The 24571-nt window shown below is 40.3% G+C and overlaps 1 protein-coding gene across 6 annotated transcripts in view; it reads left to right on the top strand.

The window, feature by feature from the left end:
• The window catches only part of Chrm3 (cholinergic receptor, muscarinic 3), a 462709-nt gene that overhangs the window by 123181 nt on the left and 314957 nt on the right, over positions 1-24571 (top strand). Inside the window, exon 1 of one of the 6 annotated variants that reach the window (XM_087589758.1) lies at positions 2746-2959. In XM_087589758.1, the coding sequence (XP_087445884.1) occupies positions 2786-2959 (174 nt within the window). In that variant the 5' untranslated portion in view covers positions 2746-2785. 6 annotated transcript variants of the gene reach the window in all.

Genomic DNA, 24571 nt, shown 5'->3' on the forward strand with positions numbered 1-24571 from the left:
TAGGTCTACATTTCAGCAAGCTTAATACTTTTTCTTTTTTTTTTCTTTTTTTTTTTTTTTTTTTTTTTTGGAGCTGGGGACCGAACCCAGGGCCTTGCGCATGCTAGGCAAGCGCTCTACCACTGAGCCAAATCCCCAACCCAGGCTTAATACTTTTAAATAGTTCTATTTTATTCCAACAAGATATCCATGTACTTCCACTTCCACACATCAGATGATATCTATGGCATTGTAAGAAGGAAATTGTACTCTGAGGGCAGTAATTGTAGTTTTGGCTTCATTTATCATTCAATTAGTCTACTATTCCCCAAGATTTGGTTTCTCTGAAAAAAATGAGAATATCATAAAATAATAATTTCTTCTTCACCTAAATTCCTAAGATAACTATGACTATCAAAGGAAGGAAGGAATGTGAACCTTTGAGCTAGCAGTAAGACTTGAGTTTTAGAGGTCGAGAATGTTGCTTAGTTCCTACAATGTTTACCTACCATACGCACGATCATGGATACCATTCCCCACACTACCTAAACTGGGCATCATGGAACACAGGGCACATCCATAATCCTACCACTATGGAGGTAGATGCAGAAAAATCATGAATTCAAAGTCATCCTAAGCTATATAGTGACTTCAGGGGCAACTAAGGTGACATGAGATCCTATTTAAGAAAGAAAAAAGTAAAAAAAAAAAAAAAGAAAGAAAAAAGTACAAAATGAGCTCCATTTGCTGCTAAGTTACAAGTAGGGAGAGGGAAAGAGTTCCAACTACCATGTTTTAAAATACTGATTAATAAAACTACATGTTTTGCATGGTACCTTCCTAGAAGATACATTTTTAAAGGCATGATTAATTTGTAGTCCATATCATTATTTCATGTATGTGAGAAAATATATAAAAAGATGCATTTTTAATGTCAAGAAAATACCAGAGAAAAACACTCCAAAGAGCAAAGATCTAGTTTTTTTTAAGTTATTTATTTTAGATTATGATATAATTCTATCATTTGTCCTTCCATTTCTTCCCTCAAATATTCCCCTGTACCCCTTGTTCGCCCTAAAATTCATGACCTCATTTCTTTAATTGTTGTTACATATGTGTGTGTTCCTAAATATATATGTACCACCCACTCAGTTTGTATATGGTTGCTTGTATGCATATGTTCTCAGACATGACCATTTAACTGAAAGTCTCAGAGGCCATTTAGCTCCCTTGCTGTGCACCTGTAGTGAATCAGTGTCATTCTGTGGAGGGAATAGCCAACAAAGCTACCCACTTTGTGGTTGCTGAGAAAATATCTAACCTTTCCGTGCTTAGTGTCCTTGTGTGTGTAATGGAGCTGGTAATAAAGCATATTAACTTATAATACAGTGTGGGTTCCAGAAGTTAGTAAGAATAGGCATGCAGTTTACTGGCCTCCTTGAAGAGTGCTCAGTGCTTTCCCTAGGGCGTATGAGCTCCTCATGGTGGCCCTATGACCAGAAAACTCCAAGTTCAAAGTCATTTAGCAATGGACTGTGGAACCTAGAGTGGCCATTGAACTTTTTGACATCTCTATTTATGAGAAACAATGGAGATAATTGTGGTCTACCCCGTGCTGCTTTTATTAGGATGACTCAAGCCAGCCTCTGAAGAGGACCCATAGCTGTAACCTTTATTGGGAAATTCAAAGAGATCATCAAAATTATAACACAGGATTATTTTCAAGTACAAGCCAGATCTCTTGACTTTGAAAGTGTTTTTTGCTGTATCCTATATTTAGGAGATTTTTTTAAGAATGCTGTAATTGATAACATGATTTCTTTTCTTAAATATGGAAAATGTGAATATTGCTATTTATTATTATGTGCTTGCTCACGCACCATGGTGCTCCTGTGGTAGAGTCAGTTTTCTCCTTGTACCATGTAGGTCCCACAGATCAAGGTCAAGTTCATATTCTTGGTGATACATACCTTTACCTGCTGAACTATCTAACCAGGCTTAAATATTAAAAAGCAACAAGTTACAAATTGCAAACATACCTTAAATATGTCATCCAAGATTTTAAAAAAACTGGTCCAGTCATGGTAGTGCGTGACTGGAACCCTAAGCATTATGGAAACTGAGGCAGGACTTCTAGGCCAGCCAGTTTAGATTCTGTAGGTAGTATCAGGCTAGCCAGGACTACATACTAAAACTATGTCTCAGAAGACTGATAGGTCTGGTGAGATCACTCAGAGTGTAAAGACCCTTGTGGCCAAACCTGAGGTGCTGAATTCAGTCCCCAAAACCTGCATCATAAAAGGAGAAAACTGACTTTGACCTTCATATGCACATTGAGGAATGTGGGCCTGTAAACACACACACACACACACACACACACACACACAAAGGAAAAGTGATATACAGAGAGATGGATAAATGGTTCATAGATAAATACTCCATTGACTTTTTAAAAGCCTACCAGAGATTATAAACAAGAGATCTTTGTTTTATTTATTATGAAGTTTGGGCTGCTACCATACTTAAAACTTTTGTTTTCAGGAAAGGAAACAGGGAAGAAAGAGGTAGAATATAAACCACATTGTAAAATGAAGGGCCAAGAGGGCTTTAACTTTCACTTTCCTAACCCCACACTCAGCAATGAATACAAAATGTGTCTTGTTATGAACAAACATCCAATATTGTCCTCTGGACTTGCATTGAACAAAATTCAGTAGTTCATAATGAGTGGCATTTTCCACATGAGTCATGATTTGTTCCCAAGGTGGAAAGTGCTGATAACGAAGAGGGTGAGGGAGCCAAGCTCATGACCCCACGCCTTATGTCTATGTCTGTAGTTCAGCTGTTGCCAACCTCAGGGCTCTCACTCACACCAGAGAGCCATGGCTTGTCCCCTGTCCACGTTAATTATAAACCACCCGAAGCAGCCAGAGTGCTTGGTCCATCCACCGCTGTACCCGCCCGCCTTAACAGCCAGCGAGTGAGTAGTTCACATGTAAATTCCACCTGAATTTTAATTCCGGTCAGGCTTTTATCTGCAGCTTCTGTGTGTGCTTTCTCCTTCTTGTTTGCTTTTTTAGTAGTTTAAGATTGGGTGGGGTTTTCCATGAAGAGAGCAGTGGTGGTTGGGCAGGAGATTGTTGAGAATAATGGCTCTTGGGGTACAGTCCTAGGCACCATGATCATAGCGTGCGGCTACTGCTGCACTGTCCATGAGTAGGGACCTGGTAGACAGATGCCACCGGCCCACTTTCCCCACTTCCTGTCCCTCTCCCTACTTACAGTAATGTAGGGTTCACAGCATTCACATTTTACTGTCTTATTAGGAATGAGGCTATAAGGAAAGGGCTACATAGGTCCATTAGTTTGGGGTATGTTATTAAATAAATTATCGTGGATTTCTACTGTGAATTTTCACTGTTTTACTGGCCATTCTATATTTATGATGTTCTCCCTAAAATTTATAAATTTATATGTGACTTTAGAAGTCTCTCTCTCTCTGTTAGAAGCTGATTAAATCTTGTTTCAACCCAATACTTGTTTTTAAAAACGTGTCTCTAGACACACGCACACGCACACGCACACGCACGCACACACGAGTGAATTGTGTTTGTCACTCTGGGTAGAGATGGACAGAGTTCAGTGAAGACTTGGGCATTCAGACCTGAACTCTGATGGAATTTAGAAACCGAAAGTGAATCAAATCTTGATCAGTGGGATTCTAAGAATCAGTAGACAAGTTGTAGCCATAATTAAGCCTGTGTTATTGTGGGCGAGAAGGCTAGGGATGGTAAGAGGTGAAGTCTCTTGATAAGGCCTGCTAAGTGGCAGGGTCTGTGGCTCACTTTTGCAGAGTACTTGCCTAGCATGTGTCACTCCTTTGGTTCAGTCCCCAGCATGGCATCCCATCACCTGTGAGGTAGAGGGAGGGCCAGAAGTTCAAGATCATGCTCAATTTCATAGACAGTACTAGAACAGCCTAAATGATTCTGCTGATAGAACTGACAAGCACTGCGTGTCCTGAAAGGCAAACAGGAGCCCGAAGTAGGGTGTGGAACTTTTTGCCTCTTTGCTACCTGAGTTCTGCCTATAGCACCCTAGCCTAGTCCCTGTCACGCCTGCTCGTGTTGTGCATCATGTCTTCCCCAGCGACTTTTAATGTGCAGTTACTGATGGAATCCATGATGACAATGTACACCCTGCGATCTTAGATTGAACAGGAAATAATTGTATTTGCCATTGTTCAAATATTTCTAGGAAAGTCCTCGATATGGATAGTATCTTAAAATTATTATTAACGTGAATCTAAACAGTTAAGCAAGAAATGAAAAAAAAATCACCTTTAACACTACCCATGCTTTTTCTTGCCAACTACATTTAGCAAAATGTTTTAAGTATCTTAAAAATGAACAAGTCAGGTGGCCTATATGTAAAATCTTATTTGTTGGAAAGCAGAAGCAGGGAGGTCAGGAGTTCAAGGGCTTCCTCAGCTACATAGGCAGTTCGAGGTCATCCTGAGCTACAAGAGATCCTATCTCAAAAACTCACATGAAGCGAAGCGGAGAGAAAGGGCTCCACAATTAAGAGCACATGCTGTTCCTCCAGAGGACCCAAATTCAGTTTCAACACCCACATGTCAAAGGCTCGCAGCATCTGTAATTTCTGCTCCAGGAGGGCAGATGTCCTTTTCTGGATTCCATTCATATCTGTGCTCACACGCACTTAACCCCACATAGGCACATACACATGATTAAAAATAAAATTGTCTTAAAAAAATTAAAAGAAAGGTAAAAATAATGTAGAGCTGACTCTTCTACCTTATTAGTTTATGGTTACACATATTTACTTTTAGAAGCAGCCTCGCATCAACCATAAGGAGGTTTCCCAAGGCAAGAGGATCTCTGAGTTCTAGGACAACCAGGGCTTCCAAGAGAAACCCTGTCTCAAAAAACAAAAGAAACAAACAAAAGTGAACAACAACAACAAAAACAACAACAACAAAAACAACAACAACAAAGGTTTCCTACTCCATGTTATCTTAGAATAGAATGATTACTTTTATACCAATTTCTAAGAAAATAGTTATTTTCTTATAGTTGTTAAGTTTATTTAATAATAACAATTATTGTATTCATTGTAAATTGCTTCTGCCCAGCACTCACAAACGGAGATTGCCATGAAAGATTGGTTAATAGTCATTTCATTTATATGTCTGAGTATATGTGTGTTCTCCATGTGTATACAGTGGATGCAGGGGAGAATACGGTATCAAGTCCCCTATACTGGAGTTACCGATGGATGTAAACCGTCATGTGTGTGTTGGGAACTGAATCCAGATCCTCTACAAGAGGTATCTGTTCTCTTAACTGCCGAGCCATCTTTCTAGCCCTCAGAAAACCTTTCTAAAGTGTACAAGTAAAAGCTACTATTTGTGTGTATAAACATTCATGTGCTAGAGAGAGAGTTTGTGTATGCTTTATATAAATACTTATGTCCAAGAAGGAATCATACTAATCTGATTTTGTAAGTGTGGACAATGTATATGTCAGGGATTTTTAAACATCCGTGTAGGTTTCAGCTCTTTATTTAAAATACAGTGAGAAATAACAGAACCGAAGCAAAAAGGATGCTACAGCAATGAATAAGAAACTAAATATCAAGAGGACTTAAAATTGTTCAGTGCACATTATCAAATTATATCATTCTACACTATTGACAAGAAAGACCTCTTATTTGATTAACATGTTTCTGTTTTAAATGGTCTCTCTCTCTCTCTCTCTCTCTCTCTCTCTCTCTCTCTCTCTCTCTCTCTGTATGTGTGTGACTCCATGTGTTTGTGTGTGTATCTCCATGTGTGTTTGTATGTCTCCTGGTGTGTCTGTCTGTGTATATCTGTGTTTGTCTGTGTCTCTGTGTGTGTCTGTGTTTGTGTGTGTTGGCACATGTGTTATGGTGGACCTGTGAATTTCAGAGGGCATTTGGGGATCCATTCTTTCCAGGTTTCCAGAGCTTGAACTCAGACTTATGCAGTAAATGTTTTCACATTCTGAGCCATCTCACCTGCCCTAAAGTGATACTGCAGGCTTGTGGCATCTTCTTGGACACCAATCCTACACAGTGAAGCCAGTCTCAGCTGATACAGTCAAATGATTAAGAAGCCAGGATGATTGCAAGCAGCTGAGCTACCATGTAGGGCCATAAGTAAGTAAGTGGAAGCAATGAACTAACAAAGACATGTTTAAGAGAGGAAGTTAGTCTGACAATGTCCAACAATATTCAGGGCGTGAGCAATTTTAGGCTGACATGCATCCAGCACAAAGAGGCAATTTTTGAGTGAATTATATATAAAGAATATTCATCTGATTATGTAAGCAGAAATGTAACAGTCACACTGGCATTAGCCCACTGCTAAAGCTTCACATGATCAAGTAGTTTGAGAAGTATAGCAAAAAGAATCCATTAATAAAAGAAGGGACTGTGTTTTTATCATTCCCAATGGTGATACTTGGCAAGTTTCCAATTTGTTCCTAATAGACTTTAAGTCTCTGTTTAATGCAGTTGAAGAATAGCATGTCTTGTTGACTGCTTAACATATTTTTTAACTAGAGGACCTGCAGTTGTATACTGAAATTGGAAAGCAGTGCCCACCATCTGAGTTTGTGATTTTTTTTACAGGTTGTGACATTCAGTCCTTTGCTATCACAAAAAGAAGGTATGAACCATGTGACAAACATTGTGTAGGTAGCCAGGAAAAAAGCATGTGCAAAGTACGGGAACAGAATGCTTATAGATGTATACCTGTGTGTATCTGTGCTTATGTGCTTGTGTGTGTGTGTGTGTGTGTGTGTGTGTGTGTGTGTGTGTGTGTGTGAGATGCTTGTGTGGCTATGTTAGTCTGTTTGTGGATGCAGAAGAGGAAATGCTAAGCACCTGTATTCCTTTTCAACTAGTACTAAATTTAATGACTTTTAAAAATTAATTTATGTGTTTGTGCACCCATGTGTGCATGTGCATGATGAGTGCAGACGTCATGATACATATGAGAATCAGAGGAGATACAGTTGCATTAAACAGAGACTTAAAATACTATTAGGACAATGCTGTGGACCTAGCTCTCTACTCTCAAGTTTAGGAGCATGCAGAGAATTCAATTTAGGTCTTCAGATTTTACAATAAGATCTCTTATCTGATGAGTGACCTCAGATAGATGGCCCCTCAGGATTTGTTTTTGTTTTGTTTTGTTTTTCTTGTTTGCAGTATTGGGCTCACCCAGCGGGGCAAGTGTTCCAAAATGGAAATCTCTCTCTCTCTCTCTCTCTCTCTCTCTCTCTCTCTCTCTCTCTCTCTCTCTCACACACACACACACACGCACACACACACACACACACAAAGAGAGAGAGAGAAGCACACAACATATACATACACAGCAGCCAATGAAATTATTTTTAAACAACTGTATCTCCTTTTTATAAATAAATGAGTTCGTGCATTTACCTTTCTTCCAAGTAGCCTTCACATTACAAAGCTTGACGCCATTACTCATGAAGTTTCAGATACTAATCATATTCAAGATGAGCATTTCAGCATGTCCAAGGTGCTGTCTGTCAAATGGTGCATTAATTTTCATGCTCGCTATAGAATTTAAAGTAGAAATCCTTAGGACTGTTGGGGCATCATCAGACTGTGCTGAAGAGAACTGTTGTGGTGACTGAAGGGGCACAGGAAAACCTGAGTACTATGAAACCTTCAATGAGAAAAACCCTGACACCTTCACAGCAAAGGAAAACAAACAAATCGGGCAATTACTTGTTTGTTGTCATTGTCATTGTTGTTGGTGCTGTTGTCTTGTCTAGACAAAGTTCAGTTTCTGTCCCATGGAAGCGTTAATACTACATGCTGAGTTTTTATTGCCAAGTCTCAAAGCAGTAGGCTACATAAGTAGGGCCATTGATCTGTACACATTCCTGAATGAGAAGTGCAATTCACAATGGGTGTTTAAAAGCTTGTAGCAAAGCAACAGTTCACACACTAGCAAAACAAGCTATCAGCCACATACTCTTCCAAGCCAGTTTCCTAACGGGAAAGTTAATCAATCATTTTTAGCGATCTTGAGATAGAATCTAATGATCTCGTTATTAAGCCCAGCAAGTCAAGAGAGTGTCATACTTATTCACTAGACTGCAGTGACATTGATTGGCCCATTTATCCTGGGGAAATGGGAAGCATCACTATGCATGTGCTAAAACAGTGTTTGCTTGGGGCTGGGCAGATGGCTCAGTGGGTAAGGGCACTTTCTGTCCAGGTATAAGGACCTGAATTTGGATCCCAGGACTCTTAAAAAGCTGAGTGTGGTTCCACATGTGCTTGCAAGGCTAATTAATGGTATAGGGGCAAAAGCAGGAAGGTGGTTGGGACTTACTGACCACTACCCTTGCTCGGGTTTACTGAGAGACCCAGTCTCCAGGGAGTAAGACAGAACGTGATGAAGGAAGATGCTTAATGCCCTCATTGTCCACTGCATATGCACAGGCTCGTGTGCCTATGCACACATCCAAACATACACCACATATACACATACGCACTTGTGTGCACCACAACTATACATGCATGCGAACACACGCACAATAAAAATTTTAAAATATACATTTTCATGAAATACATTTTCTTATCTCTCCATGAAATGCAAATTTATGAAAGCTTAGCTACCTTTTAAGTTCTCTGAATATATGACTTTAGTGGCTTTCTCAGGTCAAGATTATTCATCTTTAATGCCACTGCTTAAAACAAACAAAAAGAAAGGAAAAAACCTAATGCTTGATATGCAAATAAGCCAGACTCAAATGATTTTCTAAATATTAATGGTAATCTGTCCATCTATTAATTTAGCACATACATATATACACACATAACATATGTAGACATACAACACACTAAATAAATAAATACTATTAAATAAATATGTTAACTATTTATGGCACGGAAAAACAACTCCATGTGAAGCATTCAGAGCTGTCAGTTTATCCCAGGCTTGGTGTTCTCACCATCTTCAAGATGAAACAACACAAGCATAGGAAAGAAAAATGAATATCTGTCAGGTTGTATTGGGTTGAATGTCTCCTGGGTATCCTTTTTATTGGAATACCTATTACAAGGTTAGGGTACACTAATAAGATTTTGTTTTAATTTTAGAAAGTAGTTACATTATGGAATTTAATCCCATTCCTTTTCACACCTGGGTAAAGAGCCCCTGTGAGACTAGGGGAGGCCCTTCTTAAGCAAAAAAGGCCATCTTGAATTTTTTTTTATTCAGACTCATTCACTTCTTGCCTGCTGATTTCATAAATCCAACTGTTTTTTTGGTGGTGTGTGTATAACCCCACAGTATAGGAAGTGAAGACTGGGTATCCCTGAGGACCAAGCTGTCCATCGACTAGCTGCATAAGTCAGAATGGAACTCTGGGTTCAAGTAAGAGACCTTTATTCGATGTATAAGGTAGAGAATGATCAAGAAAGACACCAGAGATCATCCTTTGGTCTACATATATACACACACATGCATAAAACAACATATATGTGACCCCATATATTCATACGCTATGCATACATGTTAAAACAACAACAGGATGTTCCTGGTGCCTATACTCCTGTGTCGAACTAGCTATTGAGTAAAATATATCTTTTTGTCTGAGCTCACCCATGACTCATCAAACTTCTAAAACTCTTCTGCTTTTTACCTTGTCTGCATGCCCCTTTGGTTTTATAGTTTGACTCTTCTGATGAAGTGTTCCATATGACTACAATGTCAGACTTTTCTGGTACTTTATCACCATTGAATCAGAGATTCACGGCAATACACTTAGTTACGTTTCCATTGCCATGATAAGACAGCATGCGCAAGACAACTTAGAGTAGAAAATTTAAATTGGGGTTTAGAGTTCTACAGGGTTAGAGACTGTCATGGCTGGAGCAAGGCAGAAGGCAGGGTAGTATGTATGTCCCTGGGCAGTTAGCTGAGAGCTTACACAACCACAAGGCAGGGGGGCAGCAGATGGGGGAGGGAGGGAGGAGAGGAGAGGAGAGAAGAGGAGAGGAGAGGAGAGGAGAGGAGAGGAGAGGAGAGGAGAGGAGAGGAGAGGAGAGGGGAGGGGAGGGGAGGAGAGAGGAGAGAAGAGGAGAGGAGAGGGGAAGGGAGGTGAGGAGAGAGATTGATTAGGAGTGAAAAGGGCTTTTGAAGCCTCACAGTATGCTTTCAGCAACACATCAACTCCAACAGGGTCATACTTTCTAATCCTTCCCAAATAAACAGTTCAACCAACTGGAGACAAGGCATTCAAATACATTCAAATACATTTGGAACAATTCTCATTCAAACCACTTCACAAACACCTGATAGTTTTACTCCCTCTGTATATCTCCAATAGCCAACCCCTCTTTGCTTTGAAAATCCAAACACATTTCCAGTGGAGATAAGAAGTCCTGTAATATACGCTTTCTCAAACCCATAATGAGATAAAACTCACCTGCATCCAATGTGAGTCCTTGACCAGCACCCCACACAATTCAACACTTTCATCTCTTTTCTGTCAGTGGACAGTGGACCAATCCATGTCCTCTGACCTAGAAGACCTTGATCATGTCTAATCACATTTAACATTCTGACCAAAATTACCTTGTGAAAGAATTCTGAGTCATGTAAGTCAGTTCCTTGGTCTATTTACTAAGTGTCTAGTAGATAAAATGGAACAATTCACATATTGTGTGTTTATCCTGCTGTCTTTAGTAACCCTTGGTAGAGCCATTCACAGTGTGGGGCTCCTAAAAGATATTTGATAAGGAGGGATTTAGTTTTTATACCTAGAAACTTCCAAGTCATCTACCAATGTTCCTGCACCAACACCACCTTTCTTTCTCCTTGTGCCCACTGCACCATTAATATAACCCCAACCCCTCCCATAAGACTTTTAATGACTGAATTTTTACATAATAGCCATTTCCCATCACTTTTGCTTTAAAATCCTTTCCATGAGTCTATGGGTTTATAGCCTGTGAAAAGGTCTTATTAACAAAGCCCTCTATCTCCATATTCTCCGTCTAGTAGAAAGGCACTAATAACCAGCAAAAGCTCTGAACTGGGTCATGATGACAAAGTGTTAACCTACTAGACAATGTGCTCCATGGGGGCTTCCCAAACTTGAACTTATTCTAATAATTGTGATTAATAAAAACTCTTGCATTTCTCTTCATTTGACCACATAAAACACAGGCTTGCTAAGTGGGGCAGTCTCTGGATGCCCTTTCTTTCAGTTTCTGTTCCACTCTTTGTCCCTGAACTTCCTTTTGAGAGGAGGAACTCTGAGTTAATATTTTTGAGGTGGATGGGTGGCCCCATCCTTCAACTAGGGGCCGTGCTTGTCTAATGGATGTATTTTCTACAGGGTCTATCTCTCCTTTGTTGAGTATTTCAGTAATGTCCTCCCTGATGTGTTCTGGAACCTCTTGGGTCCCTGGCCTTGGGGACTTTCTAGTGAGTGCCCCCAGCTCCCCCTCCCCCACTGCTACACACCTACCTTCAAATTCCTGACCCTCTATACTCCCCCCTCCATCTCCTCCCATATCTGAACTGCCCTCCATTTTTCTGTTCCCCTCCTTTCTCCCTCCCAGATCCCTTTCTCCCTCTACTTCTGGGAGATTATTTTCTTCCCCCTTCAGTTCACTTTGGTGTGATCTTTCTTCTTGGGTTCCATATGGTCTGTGAGTTTTATCGTGAGTATTCTGAGCTTTTATTTTTTCTTGGCTAATGTCCATTTATCAGTTAGTACATTCCATGTGTGTTCTTTTGTGGCTGGATTACCTCAATCAGGGTAATATTTTCAAGTTCCATCCATTTACCTGTGAATTTCATGTAGTAATTGTTTTTAATAGCTGAGTAGTACTCCATTATGTAACTATACCACATTTTTTGTATCCATTCCTCCATTGAAGAACATCTAGGTTCTTTCCAGCTTCTGGTTATTATAAATAAGGCTGCTTTGAACATAGTAGAGCATTTGTCCTTGTTATATGGTAGAACATCTTTTGGGTATATGCCTAGGAGTGATATAGCTGGGTCCACAGGTAGAACTATTTCCAATTTTCTGAGGAACTGCCAGACTGATTTCCAGAGTGGTTGTATCAGCTTGCAATCCCACAAGCAATGGAGGAGTGTTCCTGTTTCTCCACATCATCACCAGCATCTGCTAGCACCTTAGTTTTTGGTCCTAGCCATTCTGACTGGTATAGGGTGGTATCTCAGGGTTCGCAGATACCAAATCCAGACACTATTACTGATTCCAAGAAGTGCTTACTGACAGGAGCCTGTTATAGCTGTCCCCTGAGGGGCTCTGCCAGAGCCGGACCAATACAGATGTGGATGTACACAGCCAAACATCGAACTGAGCATGGGGGCCCCAATGGAGAAGTTAGGGCAAGGACTGTAGGAGCTGAAGGGGTTTGCAACCTAATTGGAAGAACAACAATATCAAACAACTAACACCTCCAAAGCTCCCATGGACTAAACCACCAACCAACGAGTACACGGGGGTACCCATAGATATGTAGCAGAGGATTGCATTATTGGGCATCAATGGGAGGGGAGCCCCTTGATCCTGTGGAGGCTTGATGACCCAGGATAGGGGAATGCTAGGGTGCTGAGGTGGGGCAGGTATGGGGGCACCCTCATAGAGGCAGGGGAGGAAGGGAAGAAATAGGGGACTCATTTATATTTGAAATGTAAATAAAATAACCAATAAAAAATGAAAAAATGAAGAACAGCAATAGAAAAGAAAAACACACAGGCTTCATAACTGCTTCATTATTAAGTCAAAAATGTTTTTTGTTGATGCCAACAATGCACTGTTTAGCCACCATATCAGAGTTAACTTTGAAATTTTGAAGAGCTGATTTTACATGTGAAATGTCACTCATGACCTTTCAGTAAAGGATAAAGATAATTTCAGTGGAGTGTAATGGGTTTGCCAGAAAGATAGAGGATGACCAACCTTTCTTCTATCTGGATTGATTCATTTCTTATCAGATGGTTAGAGTATCAGAAGACCCTATACCAGATCAGGATGTCTTTCCTGTAAAAGATTTCTACACAGGCAGGGGTGATATAGCACAGTGGGGAAAAATCACAAGAACCCAAGTCTGACTCTCTGGTCTCCACAAAGGAAGCCAGGTGTGGTCATATACTGTAGCCTGTAGCATCAGCCCAGCAAGCCTTAACGATCCAGTTCAGTAAGAGAATGGATCTTAGGGAATAAACAGTGCAGAGACTGATGGAGCAGGGCCCCCGCAATCCTCCTCTGGCTCTGCCATTGCACTAGAAGGTACACAACTGCACAGGACTGCAGAGGGTACACTTGTAAAACACACACCAAAAACTGTTCACAGCTTTAAATAGACTGTGAGACCAACATGCTGGGGGTTCTCTTTGCGGTTACTCTTTGGAGAACTAAGTAAACATTGGACAAGAGGCTATTTATAGGACACTAATTTAAAGTAGAAACAAAGAGTTGTGAGAAATGAGGAAATCCTGCTTTAAAAAAAAAGAACGTTAGAGTAATTTACTATTCTTGGCCATCCAGCAGCTGGTTGAGCTAAAGCATGCCCCTTCAGTATGAGCATGGTAATAAAGACAGGAAATGGATCAAAACCATGGTAAGCTTCCTGGAACCTAGCTCTGCAAAGATTTAATAGCAGAGGGGCAGGATGGAGGGAGAGAGGGAGGGAGGGAGGGAGGGAGGGAGGGAGGGAGGGAGGGAGGGAGGGAGGGAGGAAGAATGAGAATGAGAATGAGAATGAGAATGAGAATGAGAATGAGAATGAGAATGAGAATGAGAATGAGAATGAGAATGAGAGGGGGGTTATAAGCTAAATTCTTAGCCATCTTTAATATTTCTCACTCACTTGGAATGAAGAATTACAAATAGAATACACATTGGATAAGCATGCCAGGAAGTGAATCTCTGCCCATGTTATGAGGAGCAGATAAAGAAAATTGAAATCAGAGTTTAAAATTAATTTTGCAAAATAATGACCATTTTAGTTAAACATTGAAAAAATAAGCCAGAAGTCTATTGTAAAGTAGCATTTTTACCACATTTTATAATACTGCATATGATTTTTTTCCCAAATAAGGATAGAGTAGAATTCTGTGGATTTGGAGTTGGGAATCTCCAAAATATGCAAGATGCATAATGGACAATATTATACAACATAGATAGATAGATAGATAGATAGATAGATAGATAGATAGATAGATAGATAGATAGATAGATAAGATAAACAGATATAATAGATGATAGAATTTAATGTGACTAAAAGTGTGAATGGGGTTATCTAAATTGTATGATACTAGAAGATGTAAATCAAAGAAACATTTATATTTAATTCTTCAAAAATATTTGTATCAATTCTTTGAGGATGTCCTATAATACACTTTGATGAGTTGCATCAGATAATCCCCTCCCTAACTCCCCCTGGATCCACTCTGACATCACTACTCCAACTTCATGTCTTCTTTTTTAAATTTTTTAAAAAGTAACCCAAAATGTGTGGCTCTTGCTAGGTAACCACCTTCTAGCTCCAATGGTTGACCCCACACAAAGGAGTTTGTGGGCAGGACAAACTGAGTTGCTGAATTATTCACTTCTTTATTCCATTCAAAACACCACCTATGTATTTAATACTGTTTTCTGGTCTCAGGCTTATTAACAGCACTGCATATCATAACAACTACGCACTATCATACTTTTCTAGAGAGCAAAATAGGCTTTTCACTGAAGCTTTACCTTTATCTCCAGGGTTATTAAGGAGACATGCTACACACACACACACACACACACACACACACACACACACACGCACGCACACACACACACACACACACACAGAGGGAGAGAGAGTTTATGAAAATTTTTGTTTAAAGAGTGTACTCTCATTCACATCAGAGTCTCCTTAATTATTATGATTTTTCAAGGAAAAATAAAAATAGCATATATTTGTTTTCTATTGTGACACTAAGAAAGTCCCACGAAATTAGCCACGGTGGTTCTGGAGGACAGAAATTCACAGTCATGCTGTCAGTGGGGTTACACCAGAGGCTACAGGGAAGAAGCACTGACTTCACTCTTCCAGTTCCTGGGCCTACGACATTTCCTGGATTTGTGGATGCATCATTGCACCCTGTTCCTCCACAGTCACATCCCTTTTCCTCTGTGGGGGGTCATAGATCCCTCATACGTGATGCAGACTTTCTAACCCACCTAGCTACATCAGGAGGATATTCAGATCTGAATACCCTAAGGTAAGCTTCTCTGTAGCAACCCTTATCCAAACAAAACTGCATTTCAGGTGCCAAGGGATTTGGCCTTCCTGCTCCTCTCAGTCTTTGTCGTAACCCTGTAGCATCTTGTTTTCAAACAATTTCAGATCTAATGCATTTTGTAGACTATATTGGAATGTGGGTGTTAAGTAGGCATAAATAAAACTAATCAAATCCAGCTGAGTTATAATAGAGCCACAGTGAATTAGCTTTTGTTTTATATAGCCCAGATTACTTTTCAGACAAATCCTTCATAAAATATAAGTTTCTGAGGTCATATGAAACTCTGTTATTCTGTGCTAATTGGGATCCAGCCCATGTACATACAGCCACCAAACCCAGACAATATTGCTGATGCCAAGTGCATGCTGACAGGAGCCTGATTTGATAAAGCTGTCTCCTGAGAGGCTCTGCCAAAGCCTGACAAATACAGAGGCGAATGCTAGCAGCAAACCATTGAACTGAGAATGGGGTTCCCATTGGAGGAGCTAGAGAAAGGATTGAAGGAGCTGAAGGGGTTTGCAACCCCATTAAAACAACAATACCAACCAACCATATATACCATATATGAGCTCCCAGGGACTACCATCCAAAGAGTACACAGGGACAGACCCATGGCTCCAGCTGCATATGAGGCAGAGGATGGCCTTTTTGGGCACCAATGGGAGGAGAAGCCCTTGGTCCTGCCAAGGCTGGATCCCCTAATATATGGGAGTGTCAGGGGGTGGGAAGGGGTGGTGCTTGGGGAGGGGAACACCTTTACAGAAGAAGGAGAGGGGTATGTCTGGGAAACAGGAAAGGGGATAACATTTGAAATGTGAATTTAAAAAAATCCAATAAAAAAATAAAGTTAGAAAAAGAAGACAGTGAACATGTTTTAAAATATAAGCATTTCAGTAAAAGCCAAATTTGATGGAAATATATCATTTAAGAGTTCTTAAGATTTTGCCTAAATGTTCCTGTGGCATCCACTAGAAGTAGAGTGCAATCTTCTGGGCATTTTACAAGTCCATAATTGGTATAGAAACTCTTCCTTTTCCCTCTGGTGATATTTTCTGTGCATTAAGGTAGTTGACTAACACAATAAAGTTATTAACTATTATTAAAATTATTAACTAGGACAAATAGCATTCTCGATCTGGTTCCGCTTTGGAGCACTTCCAAGTGGCTAAATGATACCTGCATGCTAAACCACCATAAAGCCAAAACACTGTGTTCTACCCAAGCATCTTTAATCTCGATTCAGAAGCATCTTTAGTAGAGTGGATCAAGACAGAGAAATACGTGGGGACCTGGGAATTATGTCATTGCATCTGTTACTATATTGATGGGTTTAGGTGTCTTTCCAATGTCCAGCAAGACTCCACTCACACCGGAATGCACTGCACTAGCAGTTTATCCGAGCGTTTTGGCTCTCATGGGCATCTTGGTCCCTAAGGCGGCAGCCATTGTACATGCTAATGGAAAGAGAAGCTATAGTTATTGAAACACTTTACAAACTTCCTATGGGGTTACTACTTTTAAATGCCCCATTTCAGTGCCCTTTTATTCAGGCTCTTAACTGAATGTACATTTTGCTCTCAAGAATCACTTGTGTTCAGTTTATTTACTTAGTGATTTGCTTATCCACTATCCCAAATCCCTGTCCCACACAGCGGTGCACTAATACCCTATGAGACACAAAGCACCCACCTACTAATGGAAGCAGAAAGAGGATTTTGAAGAGGATTCTTGAACCTTATTTTCATGAAAAACATGTTTGCTATTTGACATGGAGTTTTAATTCTTCTAGCGCTTTCTTATTCACAGTTTTCTAGAACTCGATGTCCAATGGCAAAGAAATGGCCCCAATGTGATGCCCGCAGACTATAACTTTTTTCTGGCTGCAAATGGTTTCCCTTCATTGGCTACAGCTACACACATGTCTAGTGACAGAGAGAAGCTCGTAAATTCAGTGATAAACTCGGTCAACAGATTAAATGGTAAACTCAGCAATAAGCTTATAAAACCTCTACAGCATTTACAAAGTCCCCACAGAGCTAAATCTATGATTGGGACCTTGTCTTATCCCTTAGAAATTATCATCATATTTAAATGATTACACCAATTCAGCAGAGGTGTCACTAGTTTTCAAGCGCACGAAATTAACTCTTTTACTAAAAGTGTATGTTTTTCCCTAAAAATAAAGTACCTGGCCTGTTTAACCTTTCTATAGCCTAATTAAATACAATTAGGTACCTCTCAACACTTGCTTTCTCATTTTAAAAGGCATCTTGAGGAGATAGAGTTATGAGTCAGTGGTTGTCATCACTTTCTGTTCTCTCAGAGGACCTGGGTTCAGTTTGCAGCATCAACATGGCAGTTCATAACTGGCCTGAAGTCCAGTTCCAGAAAATATGATATAGCACATAGGTAATATAACATATATTATATAATATATGTATATTATATAAAAGTATACACACACGCACACACACACATACACACACACACACTTTATTTTTAACTCCAACCTGCTGGCCTTAGGTAAGAACTGTTACAGACTAGATTTTGAATCATCATTTTCTAGGTCTTAGATGTGTCTTTTATTCTCCAGGAAATGGTTGATCTTAAGGTATCTTCCACTTTCTTCCACAGATTGCTTCTCTGTTTTGAGGTTACTGTGTAGCTTCATATGAAGACTCAGCTCATGGAGTCTTCAGTGGATGCATTTGGACAAGATAGCTTTGTGATTGCATCATTTGGACTCCAACACACACACATGCACTCACCCCCAACGCACACATACAATATGCACACATACACACCTGTACACAGGTACACATGCATGAACACACAATACACATACAATACATGCATAATACACACACTACACATAAACCCACGCACACACACATACACACATTCACACAGGCATACATGCAGGCAGACATGCATGCACACATAATACATGCATTTGCACATACACACTTCGATTGGTGCCATTTAAGGATAAAACCTGAATTTATGGTGGTTTCCCACCTGTCTTTGCACCTGCTGCTGGGTGCTTGATAAGATTCCTGGAACTGTGTTCATGTTCCCCACCAGGACTCAGTCTCTGGACCCCACTCCCTCTGCTCTCTGTTCCCAGCCATTTGAAAGTTATCTCCTCTGGGTAGCCTCTGGGCAGCCCTTTAGCCAGGTGTAAGCCTGCCTCCACTTCCAGGAACCAAAGGAAACAGAACATATGATCTGAGTGTCTCTAATCCTGGTATGCTACACAGCCACATTCTCCTTCACATCTGTAGGCCTAGACCCTGACCTGGTGGACACACCAGACTAGGAACATAGCTAAGTGGGGCATACTTGCCAACTCGTAGCACACACCACAAAAAGACTGACTAAAGTTTCTGAGATGTGTTGACAGACTATAGGGCCAGTTTCCAGCACCCTAAATTGAAAAGCAGGGCAGAGACTTGGCTTTTTGTAGATGCCGTTGTCTTTTCTCAACCTTTTCTTCTATCTTGTGGACAAGGTAGATAGGTAGAAGTATTAGACTGCACCACTCTTTCCCTTGGCTTCTTCTCTTCTATTCTCGTTGCTTGGCCTCCTTTCTGTTGCTCATTCCACGAGAATCATTTTTTTAAAAGGCAGTTTTTCCTCGATGCTATACTTCTCTGGATGCATCCCTGATAATTAATCCCCAAGGATAGATGGAGGTAAGGTCTCTCCTTGCCAGAAAACACTGAGCACTGAGTGTCCTACCTAATTAGTGCTTAATAAAATAAATGATACTGACTGAGAAGTGCCAAGCTGTTTCTAACATAAACTGGCTGGATGTGAACATCCAATCTAAAGGCAATCAGAATTCTTTTCTTGTTGTCTGTTTCTTGCCTGTCAGTAGGAAGGAAATGAAGGTTTTGCATTGGAAAATAATTAGCACTTAAAGGGTAGAATGCATTGGATTAATTAACTTAATTATATACAATATTGAAGTGTATGTAGGATATGTGTATGTATCCATATGAAGAATAATAGCCCTACTACCAATTAATTGCATAACAGTAATTATCTTGCTTATCTAAGTCTTTCAGAAATATGAGTTTAAAAGTACACACCAGACTGGGAACATAGCTAAGTGGAGCACGCTTGCCAACTCGTAGCACACACTACAAAAAAGACTAAGTAAAGTTTCTGAGATGTGTTGACAGACTATAGCCTCAACACAATTGACAACTTAGTCTGATGAAAATTTCCGGACGCTGGGTAACTTGTTTCACAAATCAGCCCTCTAGTCATTCGTAGACCTACAACTCCAGTGGCAGCTAAGGGAATGGTTCCTGTTGTTGTGATTGCAAATGGGAAAAAATGAGGACTGTGCTCCTGAAAGTTATTTTTAAGATTTATTTTGGGAACCAGATAGATGGCTCAGGAGTTCAGACCACTCACTGTACTGGCAGAGGATCTGAGTTCAGTTTCTAACCAGGCAGCTCACAACCACCGGTAGCTCCAGTTCACTGGGGATCTGGTAACTTATTCTTGCCTTTGCATGCATTAATGCATACACACACACACACACACACACAAACACAATTTTTTTTATTTGGCTACTATTCCCTTCTACAGAAACTAAAAGCAGTGTGTGTGTGTGTGTGTGTGTGTGTGTGTGTGTGTGTGTGTGTGTGATGTATATGTTTATATATGTATATAAACAAGAAAGATGTTGAAGAGATAGATAGCTTAGCTTAGTTGTTATAGCACAGGCATCAGGATCTTATTTTGGTTCCCAGAAACATCATTAAAAAATATCAAGGTTTTTTGCTTGTTTCTGTTTTTGACTTTTAGAAAAGCAAAATGTAGTTCTTGTAGTCCTAACCAGTCAGTAAGAGACCTTGTCTCAGAAAAGTAAAACATAGGGGTTGGGGATTTAGCTCAGTGATAGAGTGCTTGCCTAGCAAGCTCAAGGCCCTGGGTTCGGTCCCCAGCTCCGAAAAAAAAAAAAAAAAAAAAAAAGAAAAGTAAAACATAAAATGTCGAACTTGAAGAACAATGCTGGAGGTTGATCTCTGGCCTCTATACATACATGTGCACCTACCTACAGAAGAGAACATGTTCACACACATATATACACTCAGACCAAACAACACAACAAGGCCAATCTGATAGTTCCAGACTGACAATGTCAAGCACTCGTGCTCTCCCTGATGGAGACAGCAGACTTGAAAACAGGCTTGGAAAATCTCTTTCTTTTTGTTTTGTGTTTGTGACCATCAATGGCACAGTGTTTCATGACCTGAATCCCAACCTATTCTGGTGCTTGAGGCTCAGTTGTGTTTGCTTACAGCTGAGAACATGGCTGATCTTTCAAATATTGAGAATTGAAGGTGCTTTTCAAATAAAACTGATCAAGTGGTACAGGGTGTTCCCTGAATTCACAGAGTTTGCCCGAGCAGGTGAGGCAGGTTTAACATTAAATAAACCGCTGAGCAAGGGGAGTAACTCAAAGGTCGCCCGAGTGGCTAGGATACATTTATTAGGTCTGAAACCCCAGCTTTGAGGTTGAGTAGAGATGTGTCCATTCTATTCTTTGACCTGGAAAACCAGGTAAACAGAAAAGAATGTGAAGTGAGCTGAGATGACACCGTCTGTATTAGCTGGCAGAGCAGGTGAGTCTAGGTAAGGTTTAAGGGGAATAGAAGAAGCTAGTTTAAATAGAGGAGCTTACCCGAAAGTCTGCAGAATACACTTATTACCAGAATAATAAAAATCAGGTGCAGGGAGGTTTATTCAATATGATCAAGATGAGAAGAGAGGGAGTGAAATTCCAGTGACCTACCACACCCTGATTTATCTTCCATATCTAGATATGAAGTTTAGACTTAAAGGACAAGAGACATGCATACTCAAGCAATCCTGGTCACAATGATGATCCTGCCCATCACTACCTCATCTTTTCCTCAGCTCCAGTTTCTCATGCAAGAGAAATTCTGGGGATTTGCCAGAACTGAGTGAAATCCCTTACTAGGAGACAAGCTCCTTCTCTATCTGGGGTCAGGCTTCATCCTTTTCTCCCTCTCGGTATAAGATGTCTGGGAAAATTCCCATTTTTTGAGGTCCATAAATTTAATAGTCTGATGACCAAAGAGAAGGACACAAACATCTCTTTGCACTATTTTCAGTCTAGTCAGGTTGGTGTTATGTGTGGCACACCAGAGATGGCCACTCAGATACAGTTTATGGACCATTGAAGTCTTTATTCTAGGTGGCTGGGACTATACTCAGGTATTCAGGAACCTAGGTGTGGCCCTGGGTGTCCAGAACATAGAGTTTTTGAAGGAAGAAACCACATCCTGGCATCTCATTCAACAGCTTTGATGAGTGGAGCTTCTCAAAAGCAAGCCGTTAAACAGAAGCTAAGATAAGCAGTTAGTTGTAGGGGGTTCTGCATAATAAGACTAAGATAAATTAGCTAAGACATCCTGACTGTGGGTTCCTAGAATAGAATTGGATAAATTTCCATGGGATTCTCCACCAAGGACATCAAATGCTGGTTAATCCTCTGCAATCCTCTGGAAATGGCCTCTGCAAAAATACAAGATAAAGAAACTTAAGATCCTTGTGCCCAGTCTCCCTCCTGAATATGTACTAGAACACAAAAGCCAAATAAACTAGGTTGTCTGGGTGTGAGAGAACCTTCTCCCAGTAAACTAAACTACCCAGATAACAGCAGATCTGAAATAAGGATAGTAAGGAGATACAAGGTAAAAAGATAGCAAGAGTCCAAGATCTCCATCAAGCACCAAACCCTATCCATGAACCAGACCTTTTCCTGAGCTAAGAGGACCTTACAAATAAATAATAACACCTGCCTTGTGAGCAAAGTACCTGAAGCAGAGTCCCAGAGAGCTGGTGTAGGAAGAATGTTCAGTAACAAAGCTTCAAACACAGAAATAACGACTCCAGACTGAAAAGCTCCACTGAGCTGAGGGAATAGCTCATTGTAAACAAAGGAAACCTCTGTTCACATCCCAAGAATTTGTGTAAAACTCTGGGTGCATTTACTGTTTTAGCCCTAGGGGACAAAAAGAGATGGATCCTGAACTGTCCAGCTGGTTTAGAGAAACCATCCAGCTCAAGGCTCATTGAGGTACACTGTCTCAATATGTTAAGTAGTGAAACAATTGAGGAAGACATTCCAGTATCAACCATGTCCTCCACATGTAACTTACACACTCATATGCACACATCATGCACACACGCACATATACACACGCATGCACCTATGCATGCACGGGAATGTATGCATTCATGCACACACAATCATGCATATTCTAAAAAGAAAAAGGCCCATTGGCTGTCCACAGACTAATATGGATGAAGGTCTACATGGCGGTGTGTTAGAGTACCCTTGAGCCACTGCTATTGGGGTAGAGCAGTGGTTAACACATACATCTTCCCTTAGGAGTCACCTACCTGTCTTTGGCGGCTGATGGCTGTGTCAAGACAAAGTTGCCCTAGGCTGCTCCAGTGTCTCCTCTAGAGCCCCCTCAAAAGGGTGCCTGTTAAACTCTACTCTGGCCTTCTCTGGTTCCATCTACAGACTCTGCTACCTGCCTTGGTTGCTTTCTGTTGCCAGCGGCAGTACGGTCAGCCCATCAGAAATAAGTCACCTTTGCACTCATTTGTAAATGTTGGTAGACGGTGATGAACTGATTCTCTTTTCATTTGGATCCATCCTCTCTATACTGGTCAATGCATTGGTATGGGGACTGGCATCTTTAGCTTCCACCATTGAGTTATGAAATCATCATGTCCCAGATGCTGTGTTAAGTAATTTACATACATCTAAATAGCCTAAGCCAGCATCCAATGGTAAAGTTACAGCATTCCCTGTTTAACTCATATGTGACCTAAAGCTATCAAGACTATATCAAGACTACACTCAAGCTGTAAGCCAGAAATCACACATGTGCAGGGCCATCCAGATGTGGGTACCAAGAGGATACATTCTTCATCATCCAACATGCCTTTGATTCCCGTGGTGTTTACATGGGAATGAATGGAAAACCCCCAAGCCGCTGTGAGAAGAGAGAAGGGATTGCAATGTGAAAGATTTCACAGCTCAGTCCTTTTCTCCAGGCTCTTGGGGGGGGAGAGGGGGACAGCAGATACTATTTTCTGCCTGAAACAGAACAGCTTGAATCATGATTCTTCGGCTGGATGTCAGTTTTTGTCTGAAGTGTGGTGTTGATGAAGGTCGTGTTGAAGGTGGTTTCCCAATTCAGGATAAATTGGCATTAAAATAAGATGCACGGTTTTCCAACCAGTATCTATCAATATTTCAGAACCTCCAGGAATGAGCAAATTTGTATATTTGCGTCCAACACAATTTTAATTTATCTTCCTCTAGTCATAGCTTCTGCTTTCATTAGGTTCTTATAACAACACATCCTGAGCCTGAGGATGGCTGTTGTTTTTACATGTCTTTTTGACAGAATAATTTTTCCCTTCATCACAATAATTCAGTCAATAGTGACAGTGGGTGCTAGGTCTTGATGGCCATTATCATAAATGTCTGTGATGCCCATATGCCCATTGTGGTTATTTTTATTTCAGAGAAAACTATGATTCCATTATTAAAAAAAATTCACAAAACAAAGTAAAAACAAACCTCTTTCCCTGTAGCCCTCACTTCCCTGTACCTATTATTATATCTTCTAGATTTAGTCGTTACTTCTTTGTTCAGGTTACTTTTTGCCCTTGCTTTTTAAAAACAATTAACATGCATTCAATATATTAAATAATGGGTTTCACTATGGCATTTTCCTGGAAGCATGTCATATATTTGACCATATTCACCCCCTAGTATTCTCTACTGGTTAGGTCTCTCATGCCATATATTTACATATTTCCCATGTCATATACACATGTCAATATGTATCCTAGTTTTCACATTCTCATCTATGAAAGAAAATAGGACATTTGTCTATCAGGGTCTGGCTTATTTTACTTAATTTGATGAGCTCCAGTTCCTGGAAATGATGTAATTTTGTTCATTTTTGCAGTTGACTCAAACTCTGCTGTCTGTATATGGACCATTTTCTTTATCCAACTATACCAGTCCTGCAGTTTACTTAAGGAGCCTAAGTCAGCTCGGAGAACTTCTTTGCTGTAGATGAGTCATGGAGTCAGCTTAGGTGCCTGCCAATAGATGACCAGTTTGATTTTTTTTTATTAACTTGAGTATTT

Source organism: Rattus norvegicus, chromosome 17 (genome assembly GCF_021556685.1).
Source record: "Rattus norvegicus strain SHRSP/BbbUtx chromosome 17, alternate assembly SHRSP_T2T, whole genome shotgun sequence".
Lineage (NCBI taxonomy): Eukaryota > Metazoa > Chordata > Mammalia > Rodentia > Muridae > Rattus > Rattus norvegicus.